The 17,861-nt window shown below is 39.8% G+C and overlaps 1 protein-coding gene across 24 annotated transcripts in view; it reads left to right on the top strand.

Moving 5' to 3' along the window:
- The window catches only part of TRIM9 (tripartite motif containing 9), a gene marked incomplete at both ends in the record, with an annotated part of 98,615 nt that overhangs the window by 45,164 nt on the left and 35,590 nt on the right, over positions 1-17,861 (top strand). For 20 of the 24 annotated variants that reach the window (XM_084240767.1, XM_084240765.1, XM_084240766.1 and 17 more), the window contains 2 exons: positions 10,137-10,232; positions 12,528-12,650. The exons of 3 other annotated variants lie outside the window; for them this stretch is intronic. In XM_084240767.1, the coding sequence (XP_084096893.1) occupies positions 10,137-10,232; positions 12,528-12,650 (219 nt within the window). The remainder of the gene's footprint in view (positions 1-10,136; positions 10,233-12,527; positions 12,651-17,861) is intronic. One more of the 24 variants, XM_084240758.1, reaches the window with a different exon arrangement.

Below are 17,861 nucleotides of genomic sequence, written 5' to 3'. Positions count from 1 at the left end.
CCAGGCAGCAACAGCCTCTGAGTGTAAGACTCCCAATGTCAAGTCCTAAAGAAAATTAAGTGAAATATTTCTATTGGGTGTTATGGATATCTACTTAAATTTAGAGATTTCAATTGGAAAAAGAAGACCACCTGAAAAAATGCTTTAAAAAAAAAACACAACATGGCATCTTAGTAAACACATTAACTGTATCTTTGGAGGAAATGTCTATTTTTAACAAAATTTATTGACAGTAAAATATACAAATCTTAAGCTAAATAAACTTTTACATACATGTGTATTTTTTAATTTAAGGATTAAATTTAAAAACTTAATATTTCAGCCACCAAATCAAACTATAAAACATATCCCGACCTCAGAGAATCTCTTCATGACATCTTCTAGTCTATTTCTCTACTTCCAGAAGTCCCCATTTTCCTGACTTCTGTCATCACAGGTTAGTTCTGCCTATTTTTGAGCTTTGCATAATAACAATATGTACTTTTCTATGTCTGACTTCTTTTATCCAACCTAATGTTTTTAAATGTGTGGTTTGCGTATATCACTGCCCTGAACCTTTTATTGTTAAGCAGTGTTGCATTGTATGACTATATACAAGTTATTTATCCATATTATTGTTGATAGATAGTAGGCTGTTTCTAGCTTGAGGCTATTATAAATAAAGCTGCTATGAGCATTTCATCCAAGTCCTGTGTAGTGTAGGTATATATTGAACTTTGCTATAAAATGCTACTCTTCCCAATTGGCTTTGCCATTTTAACTTCCACTAACATGTGAGCCTCTCCATCCTCACTAGCACACAGATGTCAGGCTAGGGGGACTGTGGAAATCTTTCTGTACATGTCCTTTTTTCTTTAAGATTTATTTATTTATACATACAATAACTGGGGTTTTAACCAGAGTTACAAGGGATGAGAGGATTCACCAAAGACAGTAGGGAGCAGAACAGGCAGATCTACTGAAATACATTGCTGAGGGGAGCAGCAGGTGAGGCAGAGAGGTCTGCTGTGCCATGTGGCTTGCTCCCTGGCCCGCTGGGGATTGAACTTGTGCTGCAGTGGCTGGGATAGCTTGATAGCCCTGTCTTTAACCCCTCCACCACCAGGGAGGTCCATGTGTCCTTTGTTTTTAAAGAAATCATGCTAATCTCTGCAGCAGTATTGTAGACAGCAGAAGTCAGAATTAGAATTCAGATATTGTTATTAACATTTCCTAGTATCCTAATGATCCCATACATCTGGGGATAAATAAAAGGAGTTTTTCTTAGATGAAGTATAAGTTCAAGTCAACAGAGATCTCAGGGAAACTATAAGCTGATGAACTGATTTAAGTAGGAAAGGAACACTTTCATATCTAAAACACATATCAGATAAGCCTTCTGAAATGAACAACAGCCACCTGCTCTGAAGAGACTGAAAATGAACTCCCTGTCCCAATTTTTGAGAAGTCATTGAAATTCAGTAACAGACCACAGCCTGGTGGGGAAGCAATCATGGTTGGTGATTTAGTCCTGGGGCTGTTGGAGCAGATCCATCACATAGAATTTCTACTTTATCAGGAGGTCAGATGCCTCAAACACCCCCCCCCCCATGTGTATGGAAAGAGCTGAATAGTCAACTCTTGATATTTAATTCAACCTTGAAATGTGTCTACAAGTTGCAATGGTCCACATTCTTTTTATTTTTTGTGGGATTTTGCTTTCCATCTAAAGCGCCTCCAATTTCAAAGGGCCAACAGGAGATGCTTAGTCTAAACAGTTTTACTAAACACAATGTGAAGCAGTGTGGCCCTTGCCAAAGGGAATAAGCATGAAACTCTTAACTGAATGCCTTCTTGTGTGTATTAGGTTTCTATTACTGCTGTGAAAATTACCAAAAATTTCATAACTCTGGACACAGATGGTTTTTTATATCTTTAAGTTCTGTAGGTTAAAAGTCTAATATACAGGGCTGAGTTGTCTGCTGGGTGCTCTGGGGGAGAATCCATTTCCTTGCCTTTTCTCTCTACTAAAAAACAAGTTTTTTAAGAAGAAAAACAGACTATAACAAATAGAAATATAAACAAAATAGATGAAATAAAGTTGACTATATCAACTAATAAAGTAAATGTGGAGAGCCTAAATCCAAAGACAAATATAGTCTTACAATAAAAGATAAGCAAAGTTATAAGAAAGTGAGACAGGGAGAGAATAGAGAACTAATAATTTCAGATGAAATGGAGTTCAAGGTAAAAATAACTAAGTGAAAGAAGCTTATAATCTAATGTTAAAAGGTATAATTAATGCGTACAGATGATTAAGCAAAAGTGAAAGCCACAGTTTCCATAAACTAAAAACTCCTGGAAATACATAACATTAGAACACAATCAAAACACAGTCCTTTTATTTGTTTGAACATATTCTAGTTCAAATAGACAAATACTAATCAGGAATGTAGGGTATCTGAATAACCAAGATAGCAAGTTCAATTAATGTATAAAAAAGTTTTATATTATGCATATGATCTTTATATATATCCCCTCTTGTATCAGAGAAGAATATATTCTTCTCATATGCCCATTGAATGTTTACCACAAGCTATTACATACATGTACCTATCCACAAGTGATGCTTATAAATTCTAAAGAGTAGAGATTTTGTGAACCAGATGTGACCATAATCTACCAAAACTAGTAATCCATTTCACTTCCTCTCCAGCAAACCTTAGCTGGATCTTCCAGGTCATTTTCCATTCTTTGACCCTATGGCTTTTGGTAAGCAAACACATATGAGAGGCCAGGTTTATCCACAGATAGTCATCAGCATTTGGAAGAAGCTAATTTGTTCAACAAACTTAGGTAGCACACTATGGGCTAGACCTCTTCTAATTGGTTTACAAATAATACCAGTGAGAACTTACACCTTAAGTAGAAAACAATCAATAAGAAGCTTTTGGAAAAAACTTAGCCCTGCACCATAGTAATTTTAAAATGCAAAATTAAAAATGAGATTTTATGATGTGGTACATTACCCTACAGCTTAGTCTGGCCACAGGCTTTTTGTTTTGAATCCCTGTTCTATTTCTTAACAGCTTTATGATTTTTTTAAAGATTTTATTTATTTATCTTTGCGTAGAAGAACGGGGTGTAGGCCAGAGGTATGAGTGGTGAGAGGATTTACCAGAGACAGAGTGGGAAGAAGAGCAGGCAGATTTACTGAAATACACTGCCAAGGGGAGTGGTGGGAGGGCCAGGAGACATCTGGTGTGCCATATGTGGGTTAGCTCCTTTGCTGGGGACCAAACTCAGGCAGTCACAGTGATAGCACTGAGACTTACCCTCTATGCCATCAGGGAGGCCCAGCTTTATGTTTTTTGATCACTTAGCCTCCCTTACCTTAATTCTCACCTATAAAAAATTTGAATAATAGTATACACCTTTGGTGGGTAGTTTTGTGAAAAGATAATATGTGTAAAGCATTCAAACAGTTCCAGTCACATTGTAAACGGTATCAAAGTATTATGTAACTGTTGAAAAGAGGCAGTAATGTATTTAGCCAGATTGGAAAATATGCATAGCATATTAAGTGGAAAGGGCAGATTTCAAGACAGCAATAGGTATATGACATGATACCAATTTTGTTGAAACACATTATATAAAGACATACATTTTGCCTATAAATATATACAAGACACAAAAGATAAACATGAAGGGTTCATTATCCAGTCTTTTAATAGTGTGTCTCTGGTGAGACTGAGCATTTTATTTTCTTCGTTTAAGTTCTCTAATTTTCTGACTTATCTGAAATGTGTATTTTCTGCTTCTGAAATAAGGGGTAGAACGTTCTTTCCTGAAATAAAGTATCTTGATCCCATTAGCTGTTTAGTTCTTATCATTAGAAATGTAAAGGAATGGATAAGAAGTCATTCCTGCCTTAGCACTTAACACTTGAGTCTCTTCTAAAGCATTTGTGTATTTTAAAAATCATTTCTTTAGTTTGTCACATATTTTTCTAATATATGTTTCTATCTATTTTACTTTGGAAAATAAGTGTGATTGAGAGATTCTACTGGGGTGCTTAAATACTATAGAGAACTGAAATTTTATAAAATCAAATCTGTTTTACTTATCTTAACACTGTTAAGACAAGGAAGAATGACATACCAGATCTGTAAACCCAACAGCTTCTTGGAAAAGGACTGAGCCTAGGGTTAGGACCTTAGAATTCTCCAGAGAAAAGACAGCATGTGCACAAAGGGGCTCTGTCCAGAGTCCATCTCTAGGTTGTAAAACCCAATATTTATACAAAGGTTTAGCCCAAGGAAGGCATATTTTTAATCCCGTGCTGCAAATACTTAGCAACTGCCTAACAACACAGAGGTCATGTTTTAGAACATACAGAGAAAGGCATGCTCTCTGCCAGAGCCCCGGGCCAAGTAGCAATCACCTTGCAGCTTGTGTGTCTGCTGCTATATTAAAGTGTCATGCCCTCGATCACAACTGCTGCATGAATACTTTCATAGCTTCCAGTCATAGAGATATGGCAAATCAATTTTTCCCCAAGAAGCTCTGAACATTGAATGAGGCACTAGTTGTTTTTTTTCCCCTCCTCTCTGTGCTCTGAGGCAAAACATGACTTCCCTATATTTTAGTTTAAAAAAATCTGTCCTGCTTATTTGCATCTCCAGTTTGATGGTTTGCTCTCTAAGGTGTAGAAATACCTGAAGTGTGGTGGATAAAGACTACACAGACTGTGTCTGGAATCTGAACTCTGGTCACAGCTATCTATGTCTTGCTAGGAAAGCAAATACTTCTCATTTTCCCTGAGAGGCAGAGAAGTTACATTTTTTTTATTAGTTAGAAGTTTGATCCTCTGCTTTGTTAGAGAGTCTATGGGAGAAAACTTTAAATGGACATTATCAAGCTCAGAATGGTGATGTTTGAGAACAATAATGGCTCCTAAAAGGAAGAGACTATGTCTATTTTCTTTATCATTGTTTTCCTAGCATGAATCACTGTGCTTGGCCCATGATGAAACTCTATGAATGCTGATTAATTAATAAATCATGAGGTCATTTTTAAGGCTGGTATGCCGTATCCAAAGCCAAGAGCTTCCCGATATTTCACTCATATCTTCTCACACATACTCTTCGTGTTCCATATTTGCATTCACACACATATTCACATGTACAATTTCACACACACACTGGACTGTGTATTCAGTTCCCAGGCCCAACCGATCAGTTGGCAGATCACAGCTTGTCCACTGCCCTATTCCTGCTGCTGGGCTTGGACAAGTTGGCATCTCCAGCCTCTGAGGCTTCTACTCATCCAACTGCATTGATCTTCCACCATAAGAGACATCCTTTTGTGGTGGCAGGAAAGGTGTAAGCGGGAAGAATAGAAATTTTAGCTACAGGGGCCTCCTTGGTGGTGCAACACGTTAAGCACAGCACTGTGAAGTAATCCACAGACTCTGCACTGCAAATTCGATTGCTGGCCAGCCAGGGAGCGACCCATATGCCATAGCAGACCTCTCCTGTCTCACCTGCTGCTCCCCTCAGCAGTGTATTTCAGTCAGACTGCCTGTTCTGTTCCCCACTCTGTCTCTGGTGAATCCTCTCACTGCTGTACCTCTGGCCTGTACCCCATTTCTTGTACACATAAATAAATAAATCTTTTAAAATAAAGACATTTTAGCTCAAAGGTCATCGACCCCAGCTTAAAGGTTCCCCAAGTACTAGTCACTCTGTAAATTCTTATTCCTTTACCTCCCCTAGCCCAGTCCCTGCCCAAGGCCTCAGGTCAGTAGGATAAAGCCAGCATTGGATCCAAGTCACTGACCCTCTCCCATGAGAGTTCTTTCTTTGACAGGGGTTTTATTCAAATTCACCAAAAAACTCCACACAGGAAAAAATACGTTGAACATTTCATGAGTAGCCATGCTATGGTTTATGGTTTATCTGTCTGTAAGCATAATAAAATTCCTCAAACTCAATCATGATCCCTCATCAGTTCACTTTTGGTTCTATATACTCTCATAATGCATTGTTTTTATTTCTTCCTGAATGGGTAGGAAAGAATTCTCCTTTTTGAGAAGTTGAAGCAAAGAGTATGATTTTGGAATCAGACTGGGGTTTGTGGTTCAGCTTTTCCAGGTGGGAGTAGTAAAATGTTAACTCAGGTATGTCATCTCTGAACCGTCACAAAATGGTGGGGTAGTGATTGGGATCAATTAAGTCATATTAAAAGGGCCCATCAGAGTTCCTGAATTACGAGACATAGCCAATGTATAGTAACTATTCTAATATCTTGCTCTTACTTTTCCATCATATGATATCAGTAAGGTAGTGAGACTCAAAAATCAGTATTTCTTCAAGAAAAATTGTTATCCTCAGGGGGACAGGTAGGGGGAGGAGAAAGATGCTTCCTTCAGAATCACACTGCATCCATTCTCACTTTGCTCCTTGTTTTAAGTTGACTTTGGTACCTGGGAAGGAGGTGGTGCGGGTGTAAGTCCTGAGCAGCTGCACTGTGACAAGCTGCAGGGAGAAGCAGCAAGGTTGTTTTCTGGGTCATCACTGTCCTAACTTGCTTGCCGACTCATCTACTTTGTACCAATTCTTTGGGTTGACTGTTTTTGACCCATCCCTCGCCTGTAACTTTAGATTCCAGACAGCCAGGAAGCTTCCTTTCATTTGTCCCAATTTGTCTCTGTCAGATATTTGCAGTAAGTGGCAGGGAGAGATGACACATGAATAATGTTTACAGCAGGAAATGGAAAGGAGACACTGTCTTCCATCTGGGCATGCTCGGCAGCTGGGCGGATGCACGGGCAAGGAAGGAACTGATCAGGATGGAGTGAATTCTATTACTCATTTCATAAGCCTAAATAATAATGGGTCCTGAAACATCCTCCACGTGCTCTCCCAGATGAAGCTCCTGATCTCCTGTAACATTCGATGCGCTGGGAGGCGAGGGGAGCTAGAGTCTTGGTGGAAGTTGAAAGAGAAAAGCCAGAGAGGCAAGGAGAGACGGAAGAGGCAGAGTTCTTTGTTTCTCTCCTTTACACTCTAAACAGTTCATTTTTCTGGGAGATCTTGGTTATTCAGAGCATGCCCTGAGGACTTGACTTGAAATTTGTCAGTGCTTCTTTGGCTACATCATTTTCCACTCTCATTCGCTTTTTGATCATCACACCTTTTCAGAAAATTGGAAAACAAATATCCAAGAAATCAGGACATCATTACCTAGACATTATAAACAGCCTCTAATGACTGACCGCATGATGCCAGAACAAAAACACACCCGAAATATTTGCATCTCCAATGTTCTCAGTAATAAATTTACAGGACTGCTCTGTGGTCCTGAATACAGAACATCTGTTAGCACAGGGCAGGAATTTAAATGCTTCTGGGAAACAAAATCAATCTATAATAATGTTCTTCTACATAAGCTGTAGCTTATAAATGTGATCAAAAGACTATCCTATAAAAGCAATGCAATATAAACCCTCCAATAAGAGAATTTTCTGGTGATAAATAGTTACCAGGATTTTTTCAGGCTCCTTCTTGATTGCTTCAAGTTGGTATTTATCTTACATTGCAATTATTTATCAGAACAGCCATTAGCCGGGTAGCAGGCATTTTGGGCACCAAACATAGACACAAAAGGAGGAAATCTGCAAATGAACTGATTTTTGTTGTTCACTCATTGTTTTGCTATATAAAATCCTGGGAGAGGATAAGGCCAGCATTCTTCTACAGCTACACAATAATTTTTCTCTAAGTATGCAACCCGTGGGGTCAATAATTCTTTATGATGTCACATCTGATTTATATTATATAGACAGTTAATTGCAAGGCTAGAATACAAGAAGTCAGGTAGCTTCAGTTCTGTGTACATGAATGAATTTGACTTCTGTCCTCCAATCTTACTAATACAGTATAATATAAATTTTATAATATTATATTTATATATTATACATTAATGTATTGATTAATTAATATATTTATATGTTATGTAAATATATTGGATAGATTATAATATATTATATATTATGTAATGTTATAATAATAAAAAGAGGCAGGAAACTCTGATAGCCCCACAAACTTCTACTCATTCAGCAAAGAAGAGATCTAAGTGCTAAAGTAGCAATGAAAAAACTCCTCTAGAATATATCTCTTATTTTATTGTCTCGGCAGTAAGGAGACCCTCTTCCTTCCTTCATCCCCTGGAAAAAGTTCTTAAGGAGAAAACTTTTACCCCAAATTTTGATGCAGCTGAGACCTTGTAATAAACAGTCAAGTATCCTATACCCCAAATATAGGCTCCTGGGTGCTTTTTCTTACTCAGTTGTGGGTCTAGCCTCCCAGTGTCTGGGTGCCAGATCAACATATAGGGGATGAAGGGTATCCTCCAACTGACCTTGTTCCAAATCTGCCCCAAGAATCCCCCCTTTCAGTCAGCAGGTATCTGTGAGCAGGAAGAAGGTGAGGAAGGGATATTCCAATCAACAGGATTCAGCATGTGCCCTGTGCCAGCAGGTTCTGGGCTTTAGACACAACACCTCCTGCAATACAACTTCTCATTTTATGGATGAGGTAAAACTATGTTTAGAAGGTTGAACAGCCAGTAACTGGAAGACTTTGTGAATGCCAAAGAGTTCCCTTGCTTACTACCCTTTACTAGCAGGAGCTTTCACGTGGATTAATGCGTTAAACTCTCACAGCAACCCAACTACAAAGTATTATTATTATTCCCATTTTTTTCCATTGGAGTAACTCAAACAGAGGTAATTTTCTCAATGCCAAACTTAGTAAGGCACAGAGCCAGAATCTGAACCTTTCCAATGCCTGTGTTCCTTCTACCATCCCACATTATTTCCACCAAGTGTTTGACTTGCATATTTTTAAAAAGATTCAATGCCTGACTTAGTACTTAATAGGGCAAATACAAGAGAAAAGCATTAATTGGGCCAGGAGTTATAGTTTTAAGGCTTTGTCCTTTTTTTAAAGACTAGATGAAGCATTATATTGGCAAGAAGAAGTGTCGATTTCAGTTTTCAAAGAAGGTGTTATGGGAATTGGGAGTTTGTCACTGTAGTTTAGAGGAGGGATGGAAGGAAATGCTTAGGCAGCTAAAAGAAGGAATTTTGGATCCAGTACAGTAGGATGGCTGCAAGTAATAGAAAACTCCAATATAGGGACTTAACTAAAAGCTTTTTCCCCCCATATAACAAGAAGCCTAGTGGCAGGAGATTTCAAGTGTGGCTCACTGACATAGGACTTCCTCTTTCCAACCCTCCCCCTTCCCATGCTGGTCTTGTCATGAGTGTCATAGGCATCTGCCATCCAGTCCAGTGGGAACAAAAAGCAAGAGGTTGCATCAGCCACACTGGGGCCATGTCAGTAGAAGAGCAGAAGTTTTCTCAGACTCTGCCAGCTCCCATTTGACTCACTCTTAGGTGTCACCAATCAGCAACATGTCCTGTGGCCATTCAGCAGACAGTGAGGCTAGAAAGCAAGTGCTCACCTAGCCACATTACCCTTCCCCAACAGAAGTAGTGCATCCCCACAGGATGAGATTCACCTGGGTTTAGGAGGCTGGCGTGTTGAGGAGTTAGGGCAACAGGGCTGTACTTGGGAGAAAGAAGATGACGGAGATGTCATCTCGCTCTTTATCTATACACTTATAGCTCATCAGTGATCGAGCCCTTCCCTCCCTCACCTGCTCTCCACTCCCTAATTCTTTCTGCCAACCCCAGCCCAACAGCCCTTTGGATTAAAAAAATGTTGATAATTGCCAAGTCATCTGACTTGCTGTTCTTTTGTTTAAATTCCTGGCAAATAATAGGCATTAAATAAATTATTCCTGAAATAATTACTTAAAGAGATGAGGATATTCTGGGCAGCTGTCAACTGGTGAGGGCTTTTGACTGCAGTGGTCTATGGTTGGAAGTATTCACTGCCTTAGGGGAAAAACCACTTAGGAATATATGGAAGGAGTCCAGATGCTGTTGTTCCCAGAATTCTCATGTACAAATGTCGGTTAAGTACAAATGTCAGGTACAAATGGAGGACCCTTGGGTCTTAGATCAAAACAGCCCCTTGTTACCACTTCCTGTGATTTTAGCTTTATGGTTTCCTTTGTCTCTGCAGAGTCAACTCTCCCAGGCGCTAAATGGACTGTCAGACAGGGCCAAAGAAGCCAAGGAGTTTCTGGTGCAGCTTCGCAACATGGTGCAGCAGATCCAGGTACTGGCAGTGTAGAACAACCTCAAGGGTTAAGATGCAGCTGGGGAAGGGGAAGTTTGTCTCTTTTGTCTGTTTATTTTTATGTGTTGTGGGGAATTCCTGTTTATTTTTTCTGTCTCTTCTAATACGTACAAAGACACATACAGACCAACTTTAAAGCTACCCCTTCCTGAGGTGTTGCATTTTGCCAACAAGTCAGAAACATAACCTGGTTCGCTGAATGATTTATCTTCCATGCTGAGGTCTAATTCTCTACTAATGGAGCTGTGGAAAGAGGCCTCTGTCATGTGACTCTATAAATTCAGTCATTATTGTTTAGGGTTTTTTCTTTTTTTAACTCTATAGGTTCCCAAAACACCATGCAATAATAATATCTTATTTAATGGTAACAAATTGTTCACATTTTTCTTTTTAGATCACCTACCTGTATTCACTCTGCTTTCCATCTTCCCTTCCCCAGTTCTTTACTTCTTTCCTTTCAGTCCCTCCTTTCTTCTTTCCTTCCTTCTGGTCCTATAGTAATTCTTTTCCCCTAAGCAGGTGTTAAGCATTCTTCAACCATGACCCCTGCTTACTAGAATTTCACATTGCCTTATTTGGACACAATGACCTAACTGATCAGACAGCATTTGAGAGCTTATGAATTCTCCCATATAGCTAAGGGGAAGGAGCCATAAACTGCATGAGATGCTAAAATAATGACCTTCTGTGCTATTTGCCATTCTTATGTTTTGAGGTTTGCCTCACAGAAATAACCTGAGCTCTGGCCTCCAGTAAATAGGCTTTCTGAGCTAATATTTAATCCATGTCAAGACAGAAGTGGCTTTTAAATGTAAACCAGCCTTTCAAAGCATCTCACAGTGATTTCTTTGCCATTTTTTGGCATGCATGCCCATGTTAAAACTTTTGATTCCCTAACAACCTAATAGTATACACTTCCTTCTGTTTTCCAAAGCAATAGAGTTTATCAATCAGTCCCTTCTTTGCTTTTGCTGGCATAAAATGTGCAGCCCCAGGCTTGCCTCTCTGCCTCGCCACTTCATCAGAGCAAAGCTTTCTTTCTGCTCTAAATCAGGGCCTACAAGAAGACTCCCCCACTCCCTCCCAGTATTACCCTGCATGGAACATAGAGAGCTCTTGTATGATGCTTTCCAGAGGGCTTCTCTGAGAACACAAACGCAGTTGCCATAAAAGCAAAATTTAGCATTTATTGAAGTCATTGCTCAAGCAATCACTAATGCACATCTTATATATACAAAGAAGACCTTGAACTTGAAAGCAGTTACCAAATAGCTACCAGAGGATTATTAAGAGACACAATTCTTTATATATTTGGGAATAAATTAAAATTTTATAGGCTAAGCTATTCCTTCCTTGCTAGCCCCCAAAGATTTACAGTTTACTCAATTGGATGCTGTTTTTTTAGTTGTCAGTGTATGTGTGGTACTCTGCTTTTGTTTTCTGGAAATTAATTTTTTTTCAGATTATGGTTTGAGAATTGAAATTGCAAAGTAACTTATTGAAAGGACTACCTTTAATGGACTTAATGAGATAATTGCTTAAAAGAAATACCTATAACGTGTACAGATCTAAATCAAGTAAAAAATTAGATCCATCATTCAATTTAAACAGCATGGCAAAGCTATATTTCATGGTTTAGAACATAGTTCCCTTTACTCCATGAACTGTTGGTACTTGTCTTATTTTTACAGTAGTGTGATGCCTGTTACATATAAGATTATCTACCTTCACTTTCTATTTGCTTTCCTTATAAAGTTGGAAGTACTTTTGCTTATCATTATTCTTATAAACTTCTATTATCATTTTTTTTATATATATATTGAAGATCATTGCCATCTTCTTTCTTTCCCCAGATTTAATAATCTTTGCCCTAACAATGCCCCACTTCCTCTGGCACCAGCCTTTCTGAATGCCACCTTCCATCATACACAGATGGACCTATGCCAAGCTTCCATGTCCACTCTGAACTCACGTTCAACTTTGTAAACTAAACTTTCACTTTACTTAATATGACTCAAACAGCAGAGATGATTTCCTTTTTATAAACATTAATTTATTAAGCAGTATTTATCCTTTTCTATTTAAATTTAAAGCAAAACACTAGCACTATAGAATTAAATATACCTGGCTAGTTTAAAATGCCAAATATGTGTTGAGGACAGAGTTACTTTTCATCCCCCTCAGTAGCAATTTCCCATAAATGGGGGGGCTCTGTTTCTCTGGTGCATGAGGTACACAGGTGTCTATGGCTGAGGTGTGTGCTCTCTCATGCAGGAGAACAGTGTGGAGTTTGAGGCCTGCCTGGTGGCCCAGTGTGACGCCCTCATTGATGCCCTCAACAGAAGGAAAGCCCAGCTGCTTGCTCGTGTCAACAAGGAGCATGAGCACAAACTGAAGGTGAGCACCTTGCCCTGGGGGGAGCAGAAAGCCAATAAGTAGGGCCTCCCAGCTAGAAGAATTTCCTCTATTGGACAAGGGACAAGAAACCCACAGCCTTGGCCAGTGACCTGGCTAAGCCTTGATAAGCACAACCCTTCATTGAGCACTCACTCCTGCATCTACCTCACCAATATTTGTTGAAAGATTCTTCTAGACCAGGAATAGCTCAGAGTACAGGCATAATAAAATAAATTAAAATCTCAACCCACATGGGGCTTGGCTAAAGTAAACAAGATAAGTCAGTAAAATATGCAGCATATTAGTAAAAAAGTCCTAACAAAAAAAGAGAAGTGGATGGGGAAAATAAGAACTGGGGATGGGGGCTGGAATTTTAGACAGGGTGTCCGGGGCAAAATATACACAGAGACAAAATCTATTTTTTAGTGGAGAAATGGAATCTTTACAGAAAACAAACAAGATCTGTGCTAATTTCTGAAGTATCCCATGCAACTGGACAGCAGTAAAGGCTTTTGTCATCATATAGAATCAATTGATTACAAGTCTGGAGTTCTGTTTACAGAAGGACTGGTTCTCCTGGCAATATCTAAGACCCCATGTATTAGTGGGGGGCATCAAGATGTGAGAGCAGGCTGAGTGCATGAGAAAAGCCCAGATAAAAGGATTTCAGAAACAGTGAGTCAGTAGATGTCCACATATGTGACCAGGAAGCCTGAGGGTGACTCCCAGTGGGTGGTGGGTGGGATGCAGTGTTAGCCTGGCATTGGGGCAGAGGGAGAAGTGAGGTCTGACCACAGGAAATCTGTTGGTGTCAGTGGATATCAGAGAGCTCCAGTGGGCAGCAGTGTACACACACAACCTCAGAAGGACAGGTGCCTGCTGAACCCGTAAGCTACTCCAGTTCCTGAAGATTATAAAGCCCCATTTCTAAAAGAATGAGATTCCATTAGGAGAAATAAGGATGAGTTTCAACATAAAAAAATAACAGAACACAACTTACAAGATTTAGGACTAATATTTAATGCCAGGGAAACTTCCAGCAGGCCAGCACCCAGTTCATGGTTACCAGAAAAAGGCAAGAAGCCATATGCCAACCGGGGCATGAGGTCTGGGCAAGACTTGCAGCAAGACTGGCAATGCTAAGCCTTGATCAGCAGTCTGCAATCCTTAACGTGTGCCACACACATATCAGGACCCCAGAGCTCCAGGGTTTCTTCCAGGAAAACAAGGAATCAGGCAGTCTGATGAACACAAACATGTCCTGGGAGCAGCTTTGATAGGTGGCTCCAAAGATGAAGAAAACCCCCTCTTAACATCCTTCTCCCCTGCCCACCTGCTGCTCCTCCAAACAAATGACACATTTGCTTCTTCTTTGCCCCAAGTCAAGGCAGCATTGTGACTGGAATATAAACCTTTCTCCCCTGCCTTAGTGGCTCACCTAGCTGTCACACTGAAGGGGTCTGTAGAATTGAAGTAGGCTGTGCTGTGATGATGTGATTCAAGCCAGAAAGACTTGTGAGGGCTGTGCCCCCGATGAAGTTTACCAGCCAGACCTCTGCAGGCACAGTAGCAGTGCCATGTTCCTGAGAGTTCCTGATGAGACAGCAAGAGGCTCAGCAGATTCTTTGATAAAGAAAACTGTGTGTCTTAACATTGAATCTGAACCAGGAGTTTGGAAGGAAAAGTGCCCAGGCCTCTAATGTTCAGTCTCAACCTATTGGTTTGGACAGCAGACCAAGGTTAAGCATTTTAACAACTCTTCCAGAGTGGCCATCAGTGTTTTATGGTGGTGGGTCTAACTGGAAAACCCTCTCAGTTTCACTTTGAAACAACCGCACACTTCCACACCCCATGGAGCCATCCCACCGGAACTGATGGTGATGCAGGACATTGGACTTGGGAGTGAAGGACTGGGGCCTGGGTCATACATAGCTACAAAGTGCCAAATGATAGCAAGTTTTACTTAGATGACTTTCTCTAATTCATCATTTTCCAGGCTCCTGGATACTAATGTTTGTTAGCAGACATAGAAGCTGTTTGCTTTTGAATTCCCCAAAAGGCCACTGGACTTTGTGTTTCCCAGTAACATAGTTAGTCATTCCTAAAACGTAAGGCAAGAAAGTGGGGACATTATGAAAGATAATGTTTTTTACCCAAAAACTTCTCTGAAAGTTACCAAGGGGATATCAATCTTACACACTTCACTACAACAACCTGGGAAATGGTCTTGTTCCATAAGCTTTGTCATCCAACATAGTCAGGCTAGATCTTAATGAGAAATCCTTCTAGAGTTGCCATTTCTTGTCTGAATTAACATCTAGAAATGCTGTGAGATGTGATTCTGTAGTTACCCAGCCAGCAACACAAAATGAGTATCCTTGGCGACCAAGCCCTGCCTGTTATCATAGCAGTAGGTAACAGTAAGGGACACTTTCTTTGAAGCAGCTCAATACAAATTGTGTTACAAGGATCAGCTCCTTTATTCCTCACAACAACTCTACAAGGCCATTATTACTGTTGCCCGCATTCTAGAGGACACCACACCACCATATAGTAAGAACTGGTCGAAGAATCCAGACTCCTGGTGCTGGTAACCTGGCTTCAGAGTCTAGAATCTTCTCTTCAGCACTCTACCACGTCTGGCTGATAAAAGTGTGATACAAAGAGAAGCATCTCTACCCACTCCTAGGAAGGTGGAGAAGGTCCCGGCCTTCGTGCTTCATCAGTCAGCTGGCACCTTGTGCATAGCTGCTAGGAGCAGGAAAGCAGGACTCAAAATGCCATTTGAATCCCCTAGAGCAATGGAAAATTAAATCACAGTTGTCTTTGGGAAATGAGAGAGACACTGCGCTTTTCTCTGTAAATAGCAGGCCAGCCATTTTATAAGGTTTAATTATTTCTCAATGGAAATCTCTTTTTTAAAAACATGGCAGACATTTTTCTGGCATCTATAAACAGTTTGTGGTAAGTCATTTGGAGACTGTGGTAGCAGGTTTCTACATGGGAGAGCCATAGGGTAGCAATCTGGCATTTGCCCCTATCAAAATGGAGAAGAAGGGTGTGAAAGTCCTCTAGTTCCCCTTCCTAGTGGTGCCTCTGCAGGGTGGGACTCTGTGGGAATCAGCTATGGGCTGTGCTGGGGACCTGGTGGAGACCCATAGGAATAGCCTTATCGCATCACTTGGGCTCCACGTCCGGGCCCTCTGTCCGGGTCACCTCCCTGCAGGGCACACAGATGCACCAAGGGCCTCTAAGCAGTTGGAGTTCCTGCCCCAGATCCCAAATTGCTGCAGAAACATGAGACAGGTGGCTGATAGTCCCCCATGGCAGTAAAACTGTTCTGTCTTCTGTCTCAAACGATTTGTTTTTCTACTGTTTTCAGCCAAATGTATCTGTCACTGCTTCTAAAAACAGTCAGCAGTGCCGATGCTCTGACGACGGATGCCGTCTCCATGTCTCCCTCCCTCTGCTTTTCTCCTCCTGCATCTTCTTTTCTCATTACTTCTATTGCCATGTAGATTTGTGAGAAAAAACTGGCCTTTTATAGACATCACTTCCAAACACAGTACTTCTTTCTGTCTTTGTTGGCTGACCCATCACTCACAGTCCGGAGGGAATAATCTTATGGTCTTCCGCTTCCCTTTGGCCGAGTTCTTGGGGAGCCTGCTTTTTGCTGACAAAGGGGAGAGTTGTACGTGTGTTTTTCTGGCAACTTTCTCTTTTTAAGCAATCCAACAAGCTAGGGAGGCTGGAAAGCAAGTGTGTATAAAGACAGTCTTTATAATCTACTCATGTCCCATTCTGAAAGCACTGATTGCTTGAGCAGATTGAATAGTTCTGGTTTTGAAACAAGATGGAGCTGAATAGTGAAGAACCCAGATTGTGTGTCACAGAGATGGGTGTGAGGACACAGTTTATTACTTACAAGGTTTCTAACCTTGGGTACATCTGTGGCTCAATTTCTTCCACCTGTGGGTAAAGGAATCATCACTTCATTGGATATTGTAAAGTACTTAGCACAATACTCAATGAATGTCAATTATTATTGTCATTGTCATTGACAGAGAATGAATACGAGTGTGGTTTCATTCAGCACACTGAAGAACTAACTCCTAGAGTTTATTTTCCACAATCCCAGAGTAATATTGTAGAATTAGCCTATATGCAATATCATTATCCTAGAACCAAGGAAATTCTTTAATGACCTGAGTTTATAATTCATCATCCTATATAAAATAATTCCCAAAGCATGGTGAACTATTTTTAAAAGCTAAACAAAATTTTTTGAGGCATATGCAGATGTGACCATATTTTAGGAACACTTTCAAATGTAAATTACAGCTAATACTATTCTGTAGTTTGAAAAAACACTGAGAGCCAAATATCTATTTTCAGAATGTGGTGAACTAAAGCAAATATAAGAACATTACTGGAGGGCAAAAATGCTTTTGAGCTTTTAAGAATATTATTAAATCCTCTCTGGACTTGTGCAATTTTTGCAGCCACTATACAAGAGCCCTGCAACCAGCAGAATGAGCTAGAACCTTACGTCTCTTGTCCTGTTTGTTCTGTTAGCTTCCCTCCAGGCTTTCCTTAGCTGAGCAAGGCCCTAAAAAATGCCTTCATGGGGAATATGTATCAACACAAATTAAAATGTGTCATTAACGAAATCTATGCTTTTATGAGGAACTTCACAAATATCATTTTTCTTTTGTTAAACCTAAAGAAATATCTGAGACTCACTTTATGTCAGAATTTGAAACATTCTACATCATCCTAAATGTGTTCCCACTCCAATATTTTGGAATGAATTTATATGTTGATTAATAAAAGGAGATATCTCCATTGTGCCTTTCACTTCTAGGAGTCTCTGGGAGAAAAAAAGACCTTAGTTATTCAAAAATATTCTGAAAATATCTAATCTTTAACTTCCATGTGTGGCTGATAAATTAACATACCAACAAAATTTCTTAGAAAGATGCTAAGGGATAATGATAAAGTTTATGATTTTATAGAGCTTTCCATATTTCCAGAGGGCCTACAAATCCTAATTATAGTTATCTATATAATGCTTGATTTTGAATCCTAGTGTACCATTGGGTCGTTAGAATGATTATCATTATTGTCATTATTTTATCTTTTGTGATTATTTACCATGTATTGCCTATTATATTCCCATTATAATTTTTTGAAAATAAAAATTAATTATAT

Source organism: Talpa europaea (genome assembly GCF_964194135.1).
Source record: "Talpa europaea genome assembly, chromosome: 8".
Classification (NCBI taxonomy): Eukaryota; Metazoa; Chordata; class Mammalia; order Eulipotyphla; family Talpidae; genus Talpa; species Talpa europaea.
Note: the sequence above shows the minus strand (reverse complement) of the source record. Positions and strands in the feature narration are given on the sequence as shown.